At 52.3% G+C, this 15,976-nt stretch overlaps 1 protein-coding gene across 4 annotated transcripts in view; it reads left to right on the top strand.

Moving 5' to 3' along the window:
• The window catches only part of DIP2C (disco interacting protein 2 homolog C), a 252,745-nt gene that overhangs the window by 208,693 nt on the left and 28,076 nt on the right, over positions 1-15,976 (top strand). For all 4 annotated transcript variants that reach the window (XR_007406048.1, XM_049101447.1, XM_025445449.3 and 1 more), the window contains 2 exons: positions 4,776-4,944; positions 6,916-7,086. Coding sequence is in view for 3 of the 4 variants with exons in the window: in XM_049101447.1 (XP_048957404.1) it covers positions 4,776-4,944; positions 6,916-7,086 (340 nt within the window). In the remaining variant the exon portion in view is untranslated. The remainder of the gene's footprint in view (positions 1-4,775; positions 4,945-6,915; positions 7,087-15,976) is intronic.

The following is a 15,976-nucleotide window of genomic DNA, read 5'->3' on the forward strand; positions in this document are numbered from 1 at the left end:
AGGCCCCTCATTGATGCATCATCATAATGGACCAGTGTCCGTTATTTACGTCAGGGTTCACGCTTGGTGGTGCAGAAACCTGGAGATAGACTGACATTTGATAGAGAAGCAGAGACCGTCCATCACAGTAAAGATGGTCTCTTCAAACCAGGCGTCCAGATGCCAGAAACCGGGTGTAGGCGCAGACCTTAAGTCGTCACAGAAATTAGCTCAAATGGATCATAGACCCAAGTGTGAACTGTAAAACTGCAGATCTAGAAGGGAGCGTTCTGGATGACCGGCAGGGGCTTCTTAGATACGACGCCAAAGCACAGTCTGTGGTAGGGTGGACATCACGAGAGTAGCATCCCCGCGCTACAAACTTCTCCATCAGGAGAACGAAGAGGCCGGCCACCGACGTGGAGAAAACACTCCCCACATGTCTTTCTAATCATGTTGTTCTGCCTGAAGTTTGCATCTAAACTAGAATAGTTCAGGTTCCAGGAATTCTCAGAAAATAATCATCTTCAGTGGAAGCAACCTGCTTCTCAGTGGGGTTGTTTAGTCAGTGAAAGCGTCTGTAGCCATTGCCAAGAAATCGGTGCTGGTTAGTAAAGGAAACAATTAATGGACATCTGTTGGGGTGAGCAAGGAAAGGGCGGAGAGGAAATCCGTGAGTCGGGTTTTTTGTCCTCTGTGATCGAGTCTTGTTGATTTTTTTCTTAATGTTGACTTGATCCTGTTGGTGGGCGTGAGGCACACCATACTTGGTGCTCACGAGCGTGTGTGCAGGTCTCTCATTCTCTAGCCTTGAATCCACGCAGGGGACCCCAGTCGTTTCATGTGGGAGGGGTTCTGCTCAAGCAGATGGCGAATCCGGATGGATGTTTTTGAGAAAGCTAGTCGTGACTGTTCTGTATTTAATTTTCTGCATTTTGGATCTCCTTACGATAGTATTTACAAAGTAAAACCTTTGGAACGATACAGAAACGATAAATTGTCCTCATCAAGAGGAATGTCATAAGGTTTAACCAGCCCGTTGATTCCCTAAGTTACTGGCTCAGATGTCCCCAAACGTGTTTGGAACCTGGTGCTGAAATGTGAGAATCCTTGGTGAGAAGCTGCGGCTGCATAAATGTGAGCCTCGATAAAAATCCTGTGGGGAGATCTAATGAGGTTGTACAGTCTTTTTTAATATTTTATTTGTTTATTCATGATAGACGTAGGCAGAGACACAGGCAGAGGGAGAAACAGGCTCCATGCCGGGAGCCTGATGTGGGACTCGATCCCGGGACCCCAGGATCGCGCCCTGGGCCAAAGGCAGGCGTCAAACCGCTGAGCCCCCCAGGGATCCCTGAGGTTGTACAATTAACCCTGAGTCCGGAACAGGTGGAATAACATCCGTTCACTGAGGAGCGGACACGTGCTTCCTGGTGGGTAACTGACGGATGAGGGGCGTCGTGTGCCGGCCTGTTGGACCTTGGGCTGTTGCCTGGAACGTGATCCCATATTCGCTCTCAGTTTGGCCCTGAGATTGTTCTTCTAATGTCCGCTTAGCAGAGGTAACTTCTGTCATGTTTGTCCCTCCTTCATGCTGGAGTTAACACATCGGCTACCCAGGACTCTAACTCACAGTAGCCGCGGGTGTGCGTGTGCTGAGGGGGGAGGTCTGGAGGCTGTGGTGCAAGGGGCAGACAGTGAGACGGTGCCCACGATCGCAAGACGAAACCTCAGTGTGCGTCAGGGGGCCATGTGGGAGAGCCGTGTGTGAGTGTCCACGTCCCCGGGGCTGCCCATCGCTGGGGAGAGGCTCTCAGCACAGAGCATTGTGCCTCATGGCCCCGGGGAATTGTCTCCAGGAACGGCCCGTGGGACCTCTGGGTCTACACAGGGTGGCATCATTTGGCCCCAGGACATAGGGGTGCAGCCAGGGGGATGTTTGGCTTGTTTCAGCCCCCAAGTGTGTAATTCTTAGAAGGTTACTTTGAAAATAACACAGTATGCTTCAAGGGTGAGGACAAAATAAGACATCCCAGCTTCCTACATCAGATAGAAACAGATTTTAAGGACCTTGGTCCTAGGGACACCCGGGTGGCTCAGCGGGTGAGCATCTGCCTTCGGCTCAGGGCATGACCCCGGGGTCCTGGGATCAAGTCCCGTGTCGGGCTCCCCGCATGGAGCCTGCTTCTCCCTTCTGCCTGTGTCTCTGCCTCACTCTCCATCTTTCATGAATAAATACATAAAGTTTTAAAGAAAAAAAAAAAGGACCTAGGTTCTGGATATAAGAACTTCTGGATGAAAGTTTCTTTTCACAAACTGCGAACTCCAGGCTACATTCATCCTCAAAGGTTGTCTGGTGGGATGTCGCTTGCAACAGTGGCCGCAGACAGCTCACAGGCAGCGTGGGAAGAGGAGTCGGGACTTTGGGACCCGGACAGACTTGTCGTGCTTGCTGGCCTTTGAACGATCTTAGTAGAAAGTGATCTTTAATGACCAAAGTTCATTTCTCAAGGACGAATCTTAGGGAAAAACTGGCAGAATTTTGGTCTTGGGAGTGGGATCTTCCCTGATTTTGATGCGTTAACCATCAGGTATGTTGCTGGGCTTCTCCGGGGGCCCCACTGGAGCATGCCGCTCTGGGGGCAGCAGGATTTTAAAAGAAATTCGAAAGTTGTGGGTACGACCATCCTTTCTGCCCGTTACTGGGAATAGCAGTGCATCCTCAGAGCTCTTCAGCTTTCCTTCCAGCTTGACTCAGACCGGTTCTGATTCGCTTCTCAGTTCAGGATAGTCTCTTAAGCAGCCCCGGTGGTGCAGCAGTTTAGCGCCGCCTGCAGCCCAGGGCATGATCCTGGAGACCCTGGATCAAGTCCCGCTTCGGGCTCTCTGCGTGGAGCCTGCTTCTCCCTCTGCCTGTGTCTCTGCCTCTCTCTGTCTGTCTCTCTCTGTCTCTCTCTCTGCATCTCTATGAATAAAAATCTTTAAAAAAAAAAAAAAAAGGATAGTCCCATAGACTGTTCTCAGACTTCCTTACTCTGAAGGATTAAATAAAATCCATACATTCTTGTTCGGAGACTACCACTTAAAAGTCAGCTCCCCCGTGATTATCAGATACCTTCCTCGAGTAGCACTTAGGTTTTCTCCGCACACGCTGGTTGTCGATTGTCTGGGTTGTGACCAATAGCAGAGAGGACCTCAGTTCTGAGTATAAGAACTTGTGGTCTGGAGAAGGGATGTATGGTGGGGTGTTTCCAGGCGAGGGGTTTGGTGTGTTTGTCACATTCTGCAGAGATGAGCAAGAGTGTCCTGGAAGCAGACACGTGGGGCAGAGACGTGCCCGTCGCCCCCCCTGCCACGCAGCCCATGCCCACGCTCTGCTGCGTGCGCTTGCTTCTCTGCACTAGCCTCGGGTCAGACTAAGGTGGTTATGTGTCCTGCTGTCTTCCTCTACACACGTGTCTTGGATGTGAGTTTTGTGGAATCCATCTTGAGAACCCAAGTGAGAAGACATCTGCCAACAAACCCCTTTCATTAGTCTAAAAATACTGTATTCTTCCTAAAACATTCCAAATTGGGGGCGTATGACCCCTGGAAAGCAGATGTCTATCATTTTAAACACGAGACAGGAGCCTCTGAAAGCCGTCAGGACTGGCATTAGCAGCAGAAGGGTGCATAGGGGTGCAGGGGGTCACACCTGTGAAGGTGCACAGCAGCTCTCCAGTCACGGCGGGGCCTGAGCCCTCACAGGGCGTCACAGCCAGGTCCTTCCTCGAGGGACATCTGAGGGCTGCAAAGTGACGGGCTGAGGCACTTTCTGACGCAAAAGCAGCGTCTTTAAGTGGTGTTTATCATAACGTGCCCCAAGAGTCAGTGGGTTGCTTGCTAAAGTTCCCGCGTGTGATTTCCCCTTGCCCAGCCGGCACCCTGAGCAGTGGAAGGAAGGGCGGAACCAAGTTCCCACTCTCCCCTCCCCAGAGGAAGTACGTTCATTTAAGAGGAGAAATTGGTTTACATGGACTTGAGTTACGCACGAAGGTAACAGCCTTGAGATGCTTGAGCGTATTTAATACAGCATGTGTGTAAATAGTGCGTAAAGTACAATGTTGTCTTTTACTTCTGTTCCTTCATAGGTGATCAGATTAACTGCCTTTCCTGGCTTATATATTAGCTTAAAGCAGCGAAGCAAAAGTAGCAGCAGGGCATTACGAGGTCTCACCACAACACATGAGACACGTGTGTGCGTGTGCACAGCTCTAGCAGCGAACTACCATTGGAGGACTTTCACACGTGGTTTAAATGCATAGGAGTTTAAGATTCTTCCTTCAGTGATGCAGTAAAAGCCAATTATTAAAAAAAAAAAAAAAAAAGGCAGGGCGCCTGGCTGGCTCAGTCGGTGGAGCATGCAACTCATCTCAGGGTCGTGAGGTCGAGCCCCGCAGCTGGTGTAGCAGTTACATTAAAAAAAAACAGACAAAGGACTTGGTTAGACATTCCTCTGAAGAACACGTACATCTTTATAAATGCATCCCCGTGCTCCCCACATTTGCAAATACAGCAGCTTTGAGAGACCCCTGACAGCCTCACAGTGCTGGAGGGTTCAGACGCGGCCCAAACACACAGCCGTGGAACAAGACCCTGTGGTTGTCTTGGGTTTTTGCAGAAGGTTTTCGTGAACACACATTGATTTTGTATTTGCGAACCTGGGGGGCTCCCGCCGGCGGGCAGCAGGCGTTCCCTAGGCTCGGGGGAGTCCCGTGGCCCTGGCCTCACGCAGCCCCTCCCATCTGTCTCTGCAGCGTGTACTCCGGCCACCAGTCCATCCTCATTCCGCCTTCTGAGCTGGAAACCAACCCTGCCTTGTGGCTTCTTGCCGTGAGCCAGTACAAAGTCCGGGACACGTTCTGCTCCTACTCGGTGATGGAGCTGTGTACCAAGGGGCTGGGCTCGCAGACGGAATCCCTCAAGGTAAGTTGTGGCCAGGGCCTCGGGGTGCCCGGGGAGCACGCGGCCCAGGGCATGGGAGGGGCTCCCGTGGTTAAAGTCATTACAAGAGTTGAGGGATAGTCCGCTATCACCTGGAGCTCACAAAACTGATTTCAAGTGAAAACTTGATTTTATAAGGTGAATAATCGCCCACAAAGGTGACAGGTCGGGGTGTGCTCCCGATGCCCGTGATTCCCTCGCCTGCCCTCAAAAGCTTGCTCTTCCGTTGGTGAGTTCACTTGTTCAGTGAAGCTCCTTCAACTCTGATGTTGGTGTTCAAGTCATAGGCTTGATTTTAGCCTCTCATTTTTGTTTTCCTTGAAGACCCTGATTTGTAGGTCTGCATCCTACAAGGTATTAACACTTTCTCCATTTAAACCAGTAACATTTTGATCACCGTGTTTTCGTGGTGAAGAGTCCTTATCCAGGGAAGGAGCGGGCAGTAATCCTATCGCCTGTCGCAGCATACGTTCTGGCTACTGTCCATTGTTTGCACACCCAGACATACGTCCCTGTGTATATGCAGATGACATGTACGTAGATGAGTGTGTAGACGCATGCACAAATATTCCACGTACATACAGATACTCGTGTGCTATGCTTACCTCCTGAAGTTTCTCCTATTTAGACCTAGTGCATTAAGCTTGAACAAGAAAACAGAAGATAATGTTAAAGCCACGTAAATCTATGATTACATGAAATTATAAACACATATAGGAAAAGAAACATATAAGATGTAATTACTACTTGTATCCACCTATATTATTTCATAAAATGAGTATATTTCACAAATAACGTGATCAAATGCTTTCTTAGCAGCTGACGTGTTGATTCATGTAACCTTTACAACAGGCGTCTGGCGTAGAAACCACTGTTCTTAGAGATGAAGACTCTCAAGTTACAGAGAAATTCAGCACCCTTTCCGGGTCCTTACATTTACTAAATTCTGGAGCCAAACTTAGAATCTCTGGCTCCAGGCACCTCATCTGCAGACCCAGGCCACACTGCCTCCCAAACACACAGACACGCAAGTGGAGCCTTGGTGCCACCCAGTGATGCTCTGAGTCACATTGTGCAGGGTCTCTGCGAGCCTGAGGCCCCCCGGCTGTGTGTCCCTGTACCGCGTAGAAGCCACTGTCCGTCCCCAGAGCCCAGGCCACGGTGCAGGGGGCCGGAAGGGCAGACAGTCCAGCCAGTGCCCATCTCCAGAGCCCAAGCCACGGTGCAGGGGCCCAGGAGGGCAGACGGTCCAGCCGGTGTCCATCCCCGGAGCTCAGGCCACGGTGCAGGAGGCCGGAAGGGCAGACGGTCCAGCCAGTGTCCGTCCCCAGAGCCCAGGCCACAGTGCAGGGGGTCAGGGGAACAGATGCTGCAGCCAGTGTCCATCCCTGGAGACCCCTGCTCGCTGCCCACCCAGCCCCCTGCTTCGCAGACTCTGGTGCTCAGCTCACCGAGGTCCCTCTCTGAGACTTGCCCTTTGCTGACTCAACGTGGTGCGCACCCTGGAGTATGCTTGGTCACGCGCAGCCATCAGAGCTGGCCGTGGGCTCTCCAGTCTCGTGGGACTTGGGAGGCGTCCTGTGTTTACTTTTCCATTCTGTGTTAGAAGCAGGTCCTCTTGTTTCCGGCCAGCGTGTGCCCATGTTGGTAGCGGTGTGTACAGAAGCTTCCTTGCTTCCCCAGACCTTGTCCTTTATTTTATCCAGGACCTTGCTCCTCCTCACTGCTGAGTCCCGCTGTTACCTTAGATGGGTTTGTAGGGGCCCCTTGGTCCCCTGGAACCTGTAGGGTTTTTTCCACACAGACGTCTTGGGACACTTTAATGCCGTGGACACACACAGCCCTAGGGACGAATGTCTGGGTAGCGCATGTGCTGCTCGTACCCGTCGGGTTGAGGAGGTCACACGCTTGGTCACTGGAAGGCTGCCACCTTACCGCTGTCCTTCTCTCCAGGCCCGAGGACTGGACCTGTCCCGCGTGCGCACGTGTGTGGTGGTGGCGGAAGAGCGGCCTCGGATAGCGCTCACCCAGTCGTTCTCCAAGCTCTTTAAGGACCTGGGTCTCCACCCACGGGCCGTGAGCACGTCCTTCGGCTGCAGGGTGAACCTGGCGATTTGCTTGCAGGTGGGTGTCACAGGGATCTAGGTGTGTGCCCGTCAGAGTGACTTTTCAGTGACAGGCACTCGGCACAGCCAGTGTCATTTCCGTGGCTGATGCTCGGCTATGCTTACAGGATACCTGATGATCCAATGCATGTGACTGGTCACACTTCTCTGGTGGGTTTTCTTCTCTTTTTCTTCATTTATTTTCAGTCTGTATTTGTCTGTGACCAGCACCCGTGGTGCACAGAGTTCTTGGTCTGTGCTGAAACGTTTTAACATGAGTAGCAGTTGGCGCAGACCCCAAGTCAGGCTTTTTAGAGCTTCTGCACTAGACAAACGTTTCATGGTGGCAAGAAGCATAGACAGCGTCTTGTGTAGGCAGCAGGCCCAGTGCACCAGCCGGCCCCGGAATTCACTGCTGTGCTCAGTCTAGAAATAGTGGCTGCAGGTGGCGTCTGTGGGGCCCAGCAGTGAGGTGGCCACGGTGGCCGTGGCTGGAAACGCTCCCTTCATTGGCCCCTCGTGACCATCTTCACTATCCTTTCTTTCAAACCCTTTCCACCGGCACCCCGATCCATGGCAGACGCTGCCTGGGAGGATGGACAGGGCCATCCCCACGTGCCCTCCCCAGCCACACGCAGCAGGCCGCCCAGGGCACAGCTACAGACTTCCTCCAACAAAGTGACAGGAAAAAACGCCACTCACGGCAGGTGATGGAACCGAGCACAACCCACAGGTCGCCTCCCAATCTCTGTCCTGCCCACCTGCTGTCCCCCACCCACACCCCCCGCCGTTTCCAACCCCAGAAGTAGATGCTCACTATTACCCTGTGCGTGACCCTGGAAAGCACCCAGGCAGCCCTGTCCTCACTGGCGTTCCAGGCCCCGGGACTCGCCGCCAACCTGGGCGGAGAAGGGACTCCCAGATGTGACCCATCTGATGAGGTTGCGTGAGAAACATCATCTATAGAAGGGGTTTATCTCGGTTTTTTTTTATTTTCAAAATTTCTGCTGCATCCAAAGTGATGTCACTGTCCTGGGCCATGACGCTATTTTTCAAACTTGGCCTTATCTTTAATCAATATTGTACATTTTAGTTTTTTCACTTGTTTAGTTTATTCTTAACTCATTTATACCCAGTTTCCTTTTTCTGAATGATTAGCATTTGAAACTAGCTAGAAACGTCCATGTGTCTGAGAGTACAGATAAAGTACACCATGATACTGGCGTGCAGGCTCCAGCTGCTGGCTAGGATGACAGGACCAGGGGTGAGGCAGAGGTCAGGAACTTTCTGGCTTGGAGGGGGCAGTGAGCATGTGCACTGTATTTGATGAAGGACCCCACAACCACACAGCCCTGTCCCCGCAGCTCCAGGGGCCTCCCCGCAGCCGCACAGCCCTGTCCCCGCAGCTCCAGGGGCCTCAGCAGCTCCAGGGGACACCCCTCGCATCAAGTGACTTTATGTCATCCTGAGTCCAATTTTACTCTCATTGAACTTTTCCTTCTAATCAGTGAGGTGGACACTGAACACAGAGTATCTTTCCGTAGTTGTGTAAAGTATTCTCAGTAAAACAAGCCAAGAAGGAGGGTGAAGAGCGACTTGGACACGGGGTCAGGGAAGACCTCCCCCACAGGTAGCCTGTCCACGCCGTGCCTGTGACGCCAGTGAGTAAGTGTAGGGGCCATGAGCAGGGCTGGTCAGCAGAACCTTAGTCTCTGGTCAGTCCGTGCACGTCTCCAACCTGCGTGGTGATAGCGAACTCGCAGGTGGAGTGCTCGGTCAGGGCAGAAAGGTACGTCTCTTGCTCCCTGAGGTGTTTCTAGAGGGCCCAGCCCACAGTAAATACCTAACAAGATTTGTGAAATGTACTAAAACTGAATCTTTATGAATGTGTAGACAAATATGGGAAATAACCTATTTCTGGATTTCTTACAGATTGAACTTTTTTATAAAGGAGTATTTTAGAAAACGAATCAGGAAATACAGAGCAGCCAATAACTATATACACAAATAATATATAAATAAGTCCCGTCATTCCATCCACCCAGAAGTAATCACCGTTAATCCCTTTATGTAAAAATATCGAAAAAACAGGAATTTATAACACTGCATCTCAGATACTGTCCCTAAATGTTTAAAGGTGCTGAACATTTTAGGTTTCCCTTCATTGTAGAATTAGCAGAATTGCCAACGTATGTGAAAGTGGCCGGTGGGCACACAGTTTCCCCAAGAGGGTTGTTCATCCTGGTCACCCAGTGGGCCGGTGGCTTGCCCAGCCTTCTCGAGCAGCCCCGTTCAGAGAAGGGGCGTCTCCCCTCTGCCCCGCGGTCACGCCTGGGCACCATGTTGTGGGCCCACCTTCCACTTGGAGGAGGGCTCCCTGGTCTTTGGGGGGCAGGTTGGTATGACTGTGGAATGAAATGTGCCTGATTCGTGAGACTTTAATGTTACGTGGAGATAAGTTAGGGGCTGGTTTTTACTATACGAGAATGGTTTTCATTGATGTCGCTCTGAATCTGCCATCATCCTCCCGACTTCATACAGTCTGACACCAAGCACCATCCTCCACCGTAGAGTCTTTGGTGCTCTTACATTCTGGTACCATGACCCACGCTGTTCTCGGCCAGAAGTGGACTTGCCGTCTTCCCAGGGCAAAATCCTGCGTCTCTTTCCAGGTCCAAGTCCTTGGGCTACAAGTATTTTCCTTGCTCTGAATTCCGCTGGCATTCATCCCTCCTGCTTAATGCTTTCTACCACTGCTTGTCATTGTTCCTCTAGAGGCTTGTGAGCCTCCGCTGGGTGACAGACTACCCAGGATAGGGCCTCGCATGGCTGCCCATGGCTGAGTCCACCTTGTGAAAGTACCACAATTTGATTCCGTTAGCTGCAGATACAATTCACTTTGGGGAAACCAGGCAATTTTTTGTTACGAGTCCAGCCTCCTGTGTGAAGTTAAGTCCATGGCAGCAACTAATCTCCACCAAGTCAGGGCTGTGGTGTTACTTGTAGCTCTTCCCTGCTGGTGAGAAGCAAGGGTTTGCTGCCCACTGTTAGCGCCAGTAGCCAGTCCAGGAAAGGAAAAAGACATTGGCCCTGAAAACAGAAGTGTTCTCTGGTTGGATCTCCTGCAGCACATGGGGGTGAGGTAGCTGTTTGCGGAGGGAAGAGTCTGAGTTCAGAGCAGAGGTCAGGTTCCTCTGGACGGAGTGGGGAGGTGGAGGCAGAACCTTCGCTGCTTCTGAATACAGTCTAAGCAAAGTTGACCACACACAGCAGAGGAGCCAGTCTGGTTTTCAGCAGTTTCCTTCTCTCTAGATTTTAAGTCACACCTGCTGTTTTGTACGACCTAAATTGGGCGACCGGAAGACGCGTGTCTCTGTGGGCGGGAGACTGTACTGCGTCCGGCCCGTGCTGTGTGGGTGGGCAGCATGCCGGAAGGTGTCCTGACGGCTCAGACAGTGACGGCTGCTTGCTTGTGCTGCTGCCTGAAACCCTGGTGTAGAGAAAATCCTGAAAATTGACAAATGTAGCGTTATCAAATATGCAAGTGGGCAGGTATAAGAATCTAAATGTGAGACCGTCATAAAAATAGGAAATTGGGACAGTCATAATTTCTGTGCTGCTGTTGACTCAGCTGTTCGATCTCAGAAACGAGTGATTTATTCACCCACTTACCGTTCTGAAGCAGGAACTGCCACATTAATTATTTCAACACACCCCTCTTGAGGTCGATGTCACAGCTCTGTGGCAGAAGAATGGGCTCATAAAATTAAGTGGGCTGACTTGAATTTTACATGAAATATTGGTCTATTGGAGACTCTACATGAGGAAGAAATGTAGAGGTAGGGGCCATGTTTTATACTTAGACATGACACTTCCCAGAATCTTTAACCATAAAAATGACTTTAACACAGTTTGTATTTGTTGAATCTCTGACAAAAGTGGACATTAGGTCAAGTTATGACTTCTGAGTTTAATTAACTTTCACATAGATTTCCCTTCGTGCTATTAAGAAGTGTCACATGCGTATTAACCTCCGTTGACAGAGATACTGCCTACAACCACAATTACCCTTCAGAAGCATAAGCTGGAAGGTCTATGGTTGCATTCAATTCAGAAAGTTAGCTCATCATAATGAAAACGAACGTCCTCCCCATCAGCAAAAGAAAGGAGGGAAAATGAGGTCTTCCCTTTTCCCTTAAGTCAGCTTAGCGCAACCTTTGATCTTTGTTATATTTTAGAAAAATACAATTAATTTACCTGGGGGGAAAGCTTAAATCAATAGTAACAGTTATAACCAACCTTAAATCTTAAAACTCACACAGTGAAAGAGAAATACGGCCCCCCGATAATGAGAAGCGAAGTCGTTGATCATTGGAGAGAAAGAAACCAGGAAGCTCAGAGGCTGATGGAAATCTTAGGAAATTCTCAAGAAAATCGCTAGTTATGACACTTTGGTTAGTTAGAGCTCCCCATTCCTTTCCCCCTCTGCTTTTGGGCGGAGGGGAGAGTGCCGGTGCCCCCGGGAGTGCCTGCAGCTCGCGCACCTCCGGCTGGGCCGCCCCATCGGGCTGGTGCAGAGTAACGGCGGTGTCACGGCCCTGCGTCTTGGGACCAGAAACTGGTCGATGTTCAGATTCGTGTTCGGATTCGCAAGTGGCAGAAAGCTTCCTTGGCAACTTACACATAAAGAGATTTCTGGAGACGCCGCGGGGGAGCCGGAGGCCCGGTTCAGGGCGCGACGCCCAGAGGATGCGGGTATGGCTGAGCTGCACCCCCTCCAACCCCCCCGCTGTCCAGCTCAGACTCTGCTCGGGCCATGCTGCAGACTCCGCCGCAGCGGGAGCCTCCACACATGCTGGTGCCCCTGGTGGGTGCGGGCGGCTGGTGGGTCAGGACAGCAGGACGCGGTGCTGGCTCCAGTTACAGCACAGGGACAGGGCTCTGTGGCCGACACAGCTCCGCAGGGGCATCCCCCACATAGGGTTCAGGTGCTGGGTGCCCCCAAAGGGATGGCCGATGGCGACTTCAGCCCATCACCTGGCTCCCAAACCAACACATACCCTTCGTCCCGTTCTGACAGCCTCTCCCCCCGGAACAGCTGTCCTAACAGCTCTCATGGTTAGAAACGATCACACGCCCACCCTCTGTCCACCAAAGAAATGAGCTCAAGCCTCCGCATGTACTGTGCTGGCTGCTGGGGCAGACGTTCTCAAGTGATGCCTTGTCAGCTGTGGGCTGGGCCGTGACGTTCACGCCCACGGACAGACGGGCTCTAGACCCGGGGGCGCGGGGGAGGGGAGGCATGTTCCCCATCCCTGTGTGGCCAGGGGAACAGGTGTGTGCCCAGCGCGGGGTCACCACGGTGAAGAGCCTCAGCATCTCCCCGTCTGGACATTTCAGGGCCCTGGGAGTAACAGGATGGGCTTGGGGTCCCGGGAGACCGAGGTGAGCTGAGCCCCTGGGGCTGAAACCGCAGGCTTCCCAGGCAGGGTTCACTGCTTGGGCTGATTCCTCATCAGCCACAGGAAGTCCGCGAGTTGTATAGTCTGCACCTTGAGCAAAGAAGAGCACAGGCGTCTGAGCTTCTCGTTGGTCTTGGACTTGAGCGGCTCTTGCAGACTCGCCCCGCCTCCCAGGCCACCTGCGCTACGCCTTGCAGGCCGTGAGCAGCCCCCTGAACCGAAGGCTTCGCTGGCACTTTGTGCAGAGGGGCTGAGCGAGCCACCTGGGCCCACGGTCCGCGTGCCTCCCAGCATCACTCGGCCCTGCGTGTGTGGCTCAGAGCAGAAGCAGGTGGGGAGTGAGCCCCGGTCATGGCTGTGTTCCTAGGAAACTGCAGAAACAGGCAGGCTCCTTCTCTGCACATGGTTTGCTGACCCCCATGAAAGTCTGGGAATTAACCAGTTGGTCGGTACATGGCATGGACTGGCCCAGCTTACGAGCTGGATTTTCACTGGCCTTGGCACCTACCAGACCCTCTTATTTCCTGGACAGTGTGTCACTGCCACCACTCCTGTTACTGATGTCTCTCAGTCGAGGTGCTTACTTACAACCACAGAAACCAGCTGACTGACGTTAGTGAGAAACTACATTTATTAAAATGGATTATGGACTTCATTTTCTCATTAGGCTGAATAAATCACAGGATTGTTCCAAGCCGGACCATGAAAACAGTCTGCTTAATACACAAGTCACAGGTTTTCAGACCTGTCAGCTGAAGATGCACAGGCGTCTCCGTGAGCTCAAGTCATCTGTGGGGAGAAGAGCCCCTGTTGTCTTCATCCTGCCCGAGGGGCAGCTGGAGGGACTCACCGTAGAGACCATCCAAACCATACGGCACACAGCGTAGCAGGGTGGGTGGAAATCCCGTCCTTCAGCATCCCTGCCCAGCGCCCCCACCTGTCCAGAGGGGAGCGTGCAGATGCTGGTGGTGGCAGGAGAGCCGTGAGAATCACCTGACGATCTTTAGGACTCTAGGAAACAAAACAATGGGCGTCTGCAGCGTCAGGGGGCCCTGGAGGAGAAACCATTCCCTCCGAGGGACTGGGCATCAGTGGGTAGAAGGCAGAGGTGCTTAGGGCTGAGCAGAGACCAGGAATGCTGGGTGGCTCCTTCCAGGCAGCCCCAGGTGGCCCCCCTTGCGCCCCAGGGACAGAGGTGGGGCAAGAGGTCTGAGCACGTGTGTCCCAGGCCCCTGGGCCTTCACCACGTGCTGCATGTTGGCCTCCACAGGCTGGGCATTGGCTCTGGGAGGGAGAAGGCTGCAGTGAGGCTGGAGGGAAGGGAGGACCGCCTTGTCCAGCAGAAAGCTGGTGTCCAGACTCTCAGATCCACGCTCCTGGTCCTGCCCCCAGCCATGAGGCCAGCCTCGAGTGGCATCTCAGTGGAGCCATTGAAGAGCCCAGACCCCTGCAGATGGCACAGGTCCCCAAGACCATGAGCGAGACCAGAGAAGGATGTGCCTATTGTGGGGCGTGCGGGCTTTCTACTTCTGTCTCCCCAGGTCTTTGAAACCGTGTTTGTCACACAGTGAAAAGCTCAAAGACCTACAGAGAGAAAAGGACATGTAATATGGGGCCCGAGGAGGATGTAGAAGCCGTCCGTAGGACACATGCTGGAGTTAGCAGAGACTCCGAGGCAACTACGAGACGTAAGTTAAAGAGTGCGGGTGAAAAGGCATGCGCTTTGCATGAAAAGCTGGAGGACGTCACACAAAGGTCACAAGTACAAGAAAGAACCATATCGAAATGCTAGAAACAAAAGCCACAGACACAGAAGATTGCTCGTGGTTCCAAAGAGATACTGGATGCAGCCGGGAGCAAACTTCCAGCCCCATCAGTGGAAGCTCTGCAAACACACACAAGGAGAGCAGTGGAGCAGTCTGTGCAGTCCCTGGGGCCGTATCACATCCCAGAACGGGATCCCAGAACAGGAGGGTAAGGGGACAGAGACGAAGAACAATGTGAGACCTGAGGGAGGACTGATGGGAGCGAGCAGCCTGCAGACTCGACATCCCTGTGAGGGCCGAGCGGAACAGATGCCAGCACACCTGGGCGCGTCCTCATCCAGATGCTGGGAGCCAAATTAGAGGTGGTCCTAAAGCAGCCACCTGCCTATATAGACGACGTGCAGAGGAGAAAGGACAGTGCACACAACCGACACAACAGACGCAGAGGACAGCGGAGCGACGCCTAGAGTGCGTGGACCGCAGCAGGTCTCTGAGAGGAGCTGAGCCGCGTGGTCAGAGGATGGTGGTGAGGCAGCTCGGGTCTGTAGGAAGAAGCCAAGAATGCTAGAGAGAAGGTAAATCCAAGGGAACGTTTGGAATTTTTTTCTATCAATGTATAGGTAGGTAAATAATTTAAATTTCTTTAAAGCCTATTAATTATTCGAAGTGGAAAAAGACCATTGAGGCATTTGTGGCCTGAGTGGCTGTGGCGCCCGAAGTGATGAACCTCAGGGTGGACGGAGGCAGATGGAAAAATGCTGCTGCTGGTTAATAAGGCACGTTATGTGAAGGTGGATCGCGAGGCACGTTGATCTCTACGTCAGCCACTAGAGAAGGTTGACTGACTGAGATACTCTCCCCAAGAAAGGACCACAAACGAAAGGGACAAATACACGGCCAGTCGCATCCACAGTTAAAGTAAATGAACAAACAGGCCAATTAAAAGGCAGAGATGGGAGGCTGAAGAGATTGAGCTCCGTGCAGTTGGAGGAGAGACCCCGTAGCTGCGAGGGTGTCGATGTGTTGAACATAAACACGAGGTGAGAGAAGACGACTGGCGTGCTGTTACAGACCCCGAAAGCGAGGGTGTCCGCTTCATGATGATTAGGGGTGCAGTTCACTGTAAAACGTGAAAGTCCTGAATGCAGATGCACCTAAAAACTGAGCTTCAAAGCTTGTGAGCAACACTGACAGAATTAAATGGAAAAAAGACCAAATCATAGTGCTAGTTGGAGACTTTAACGTCTCTCCCTGTAACTGATAAAATAAGTAAGAAAAAGAGCACAGAGGCTTTAGCAGCAGGTGGTCCCACTTGATGTAACTGACCCTCACAGACACCCTACGGCTGGGCCTGGATCGCATCCCTGAAAAAGCCGTATCTTAAAGCCTTACCCGCGCTGTGACTGGAGACGCAGCACCCGTGAAAATGTAATAAAGGTTGAGAGAGGTCCTGGAGGTGGGGACCTAATCTGATAGTCCTGGTGTCGTGATGAGAAGAGGGAGGGAAATGAGGGCTTGCGCTCCCCGAGCTCACACGGCGAGGGAGGCAGCGGTCAGCAAGCCCAGGACGGGGTGCTCACCGGAGCCCACGCGGGCCGGATCCTTGGTTGCAGACCTCCAGCTTCTGGAACCGTGAGGAAGTAAGTTTCCGTTAAGGCACATGGTCTGTGTATTCTGTGGT

Source organism: Canis lupus, chromosome 2 (genome assembly GCF_003254725.2).
Source record: "Canis lupus dingo isolate Sandy chromosome 2, ASM325472v2, whole genome shotgun sequence".
Taxonomy (NCBI): domain Eukaryota; kingdom Metazoa; phylum Chordata; class Mammalia; order Carnivora; family Canidae; genus Canis; species Canis lupus.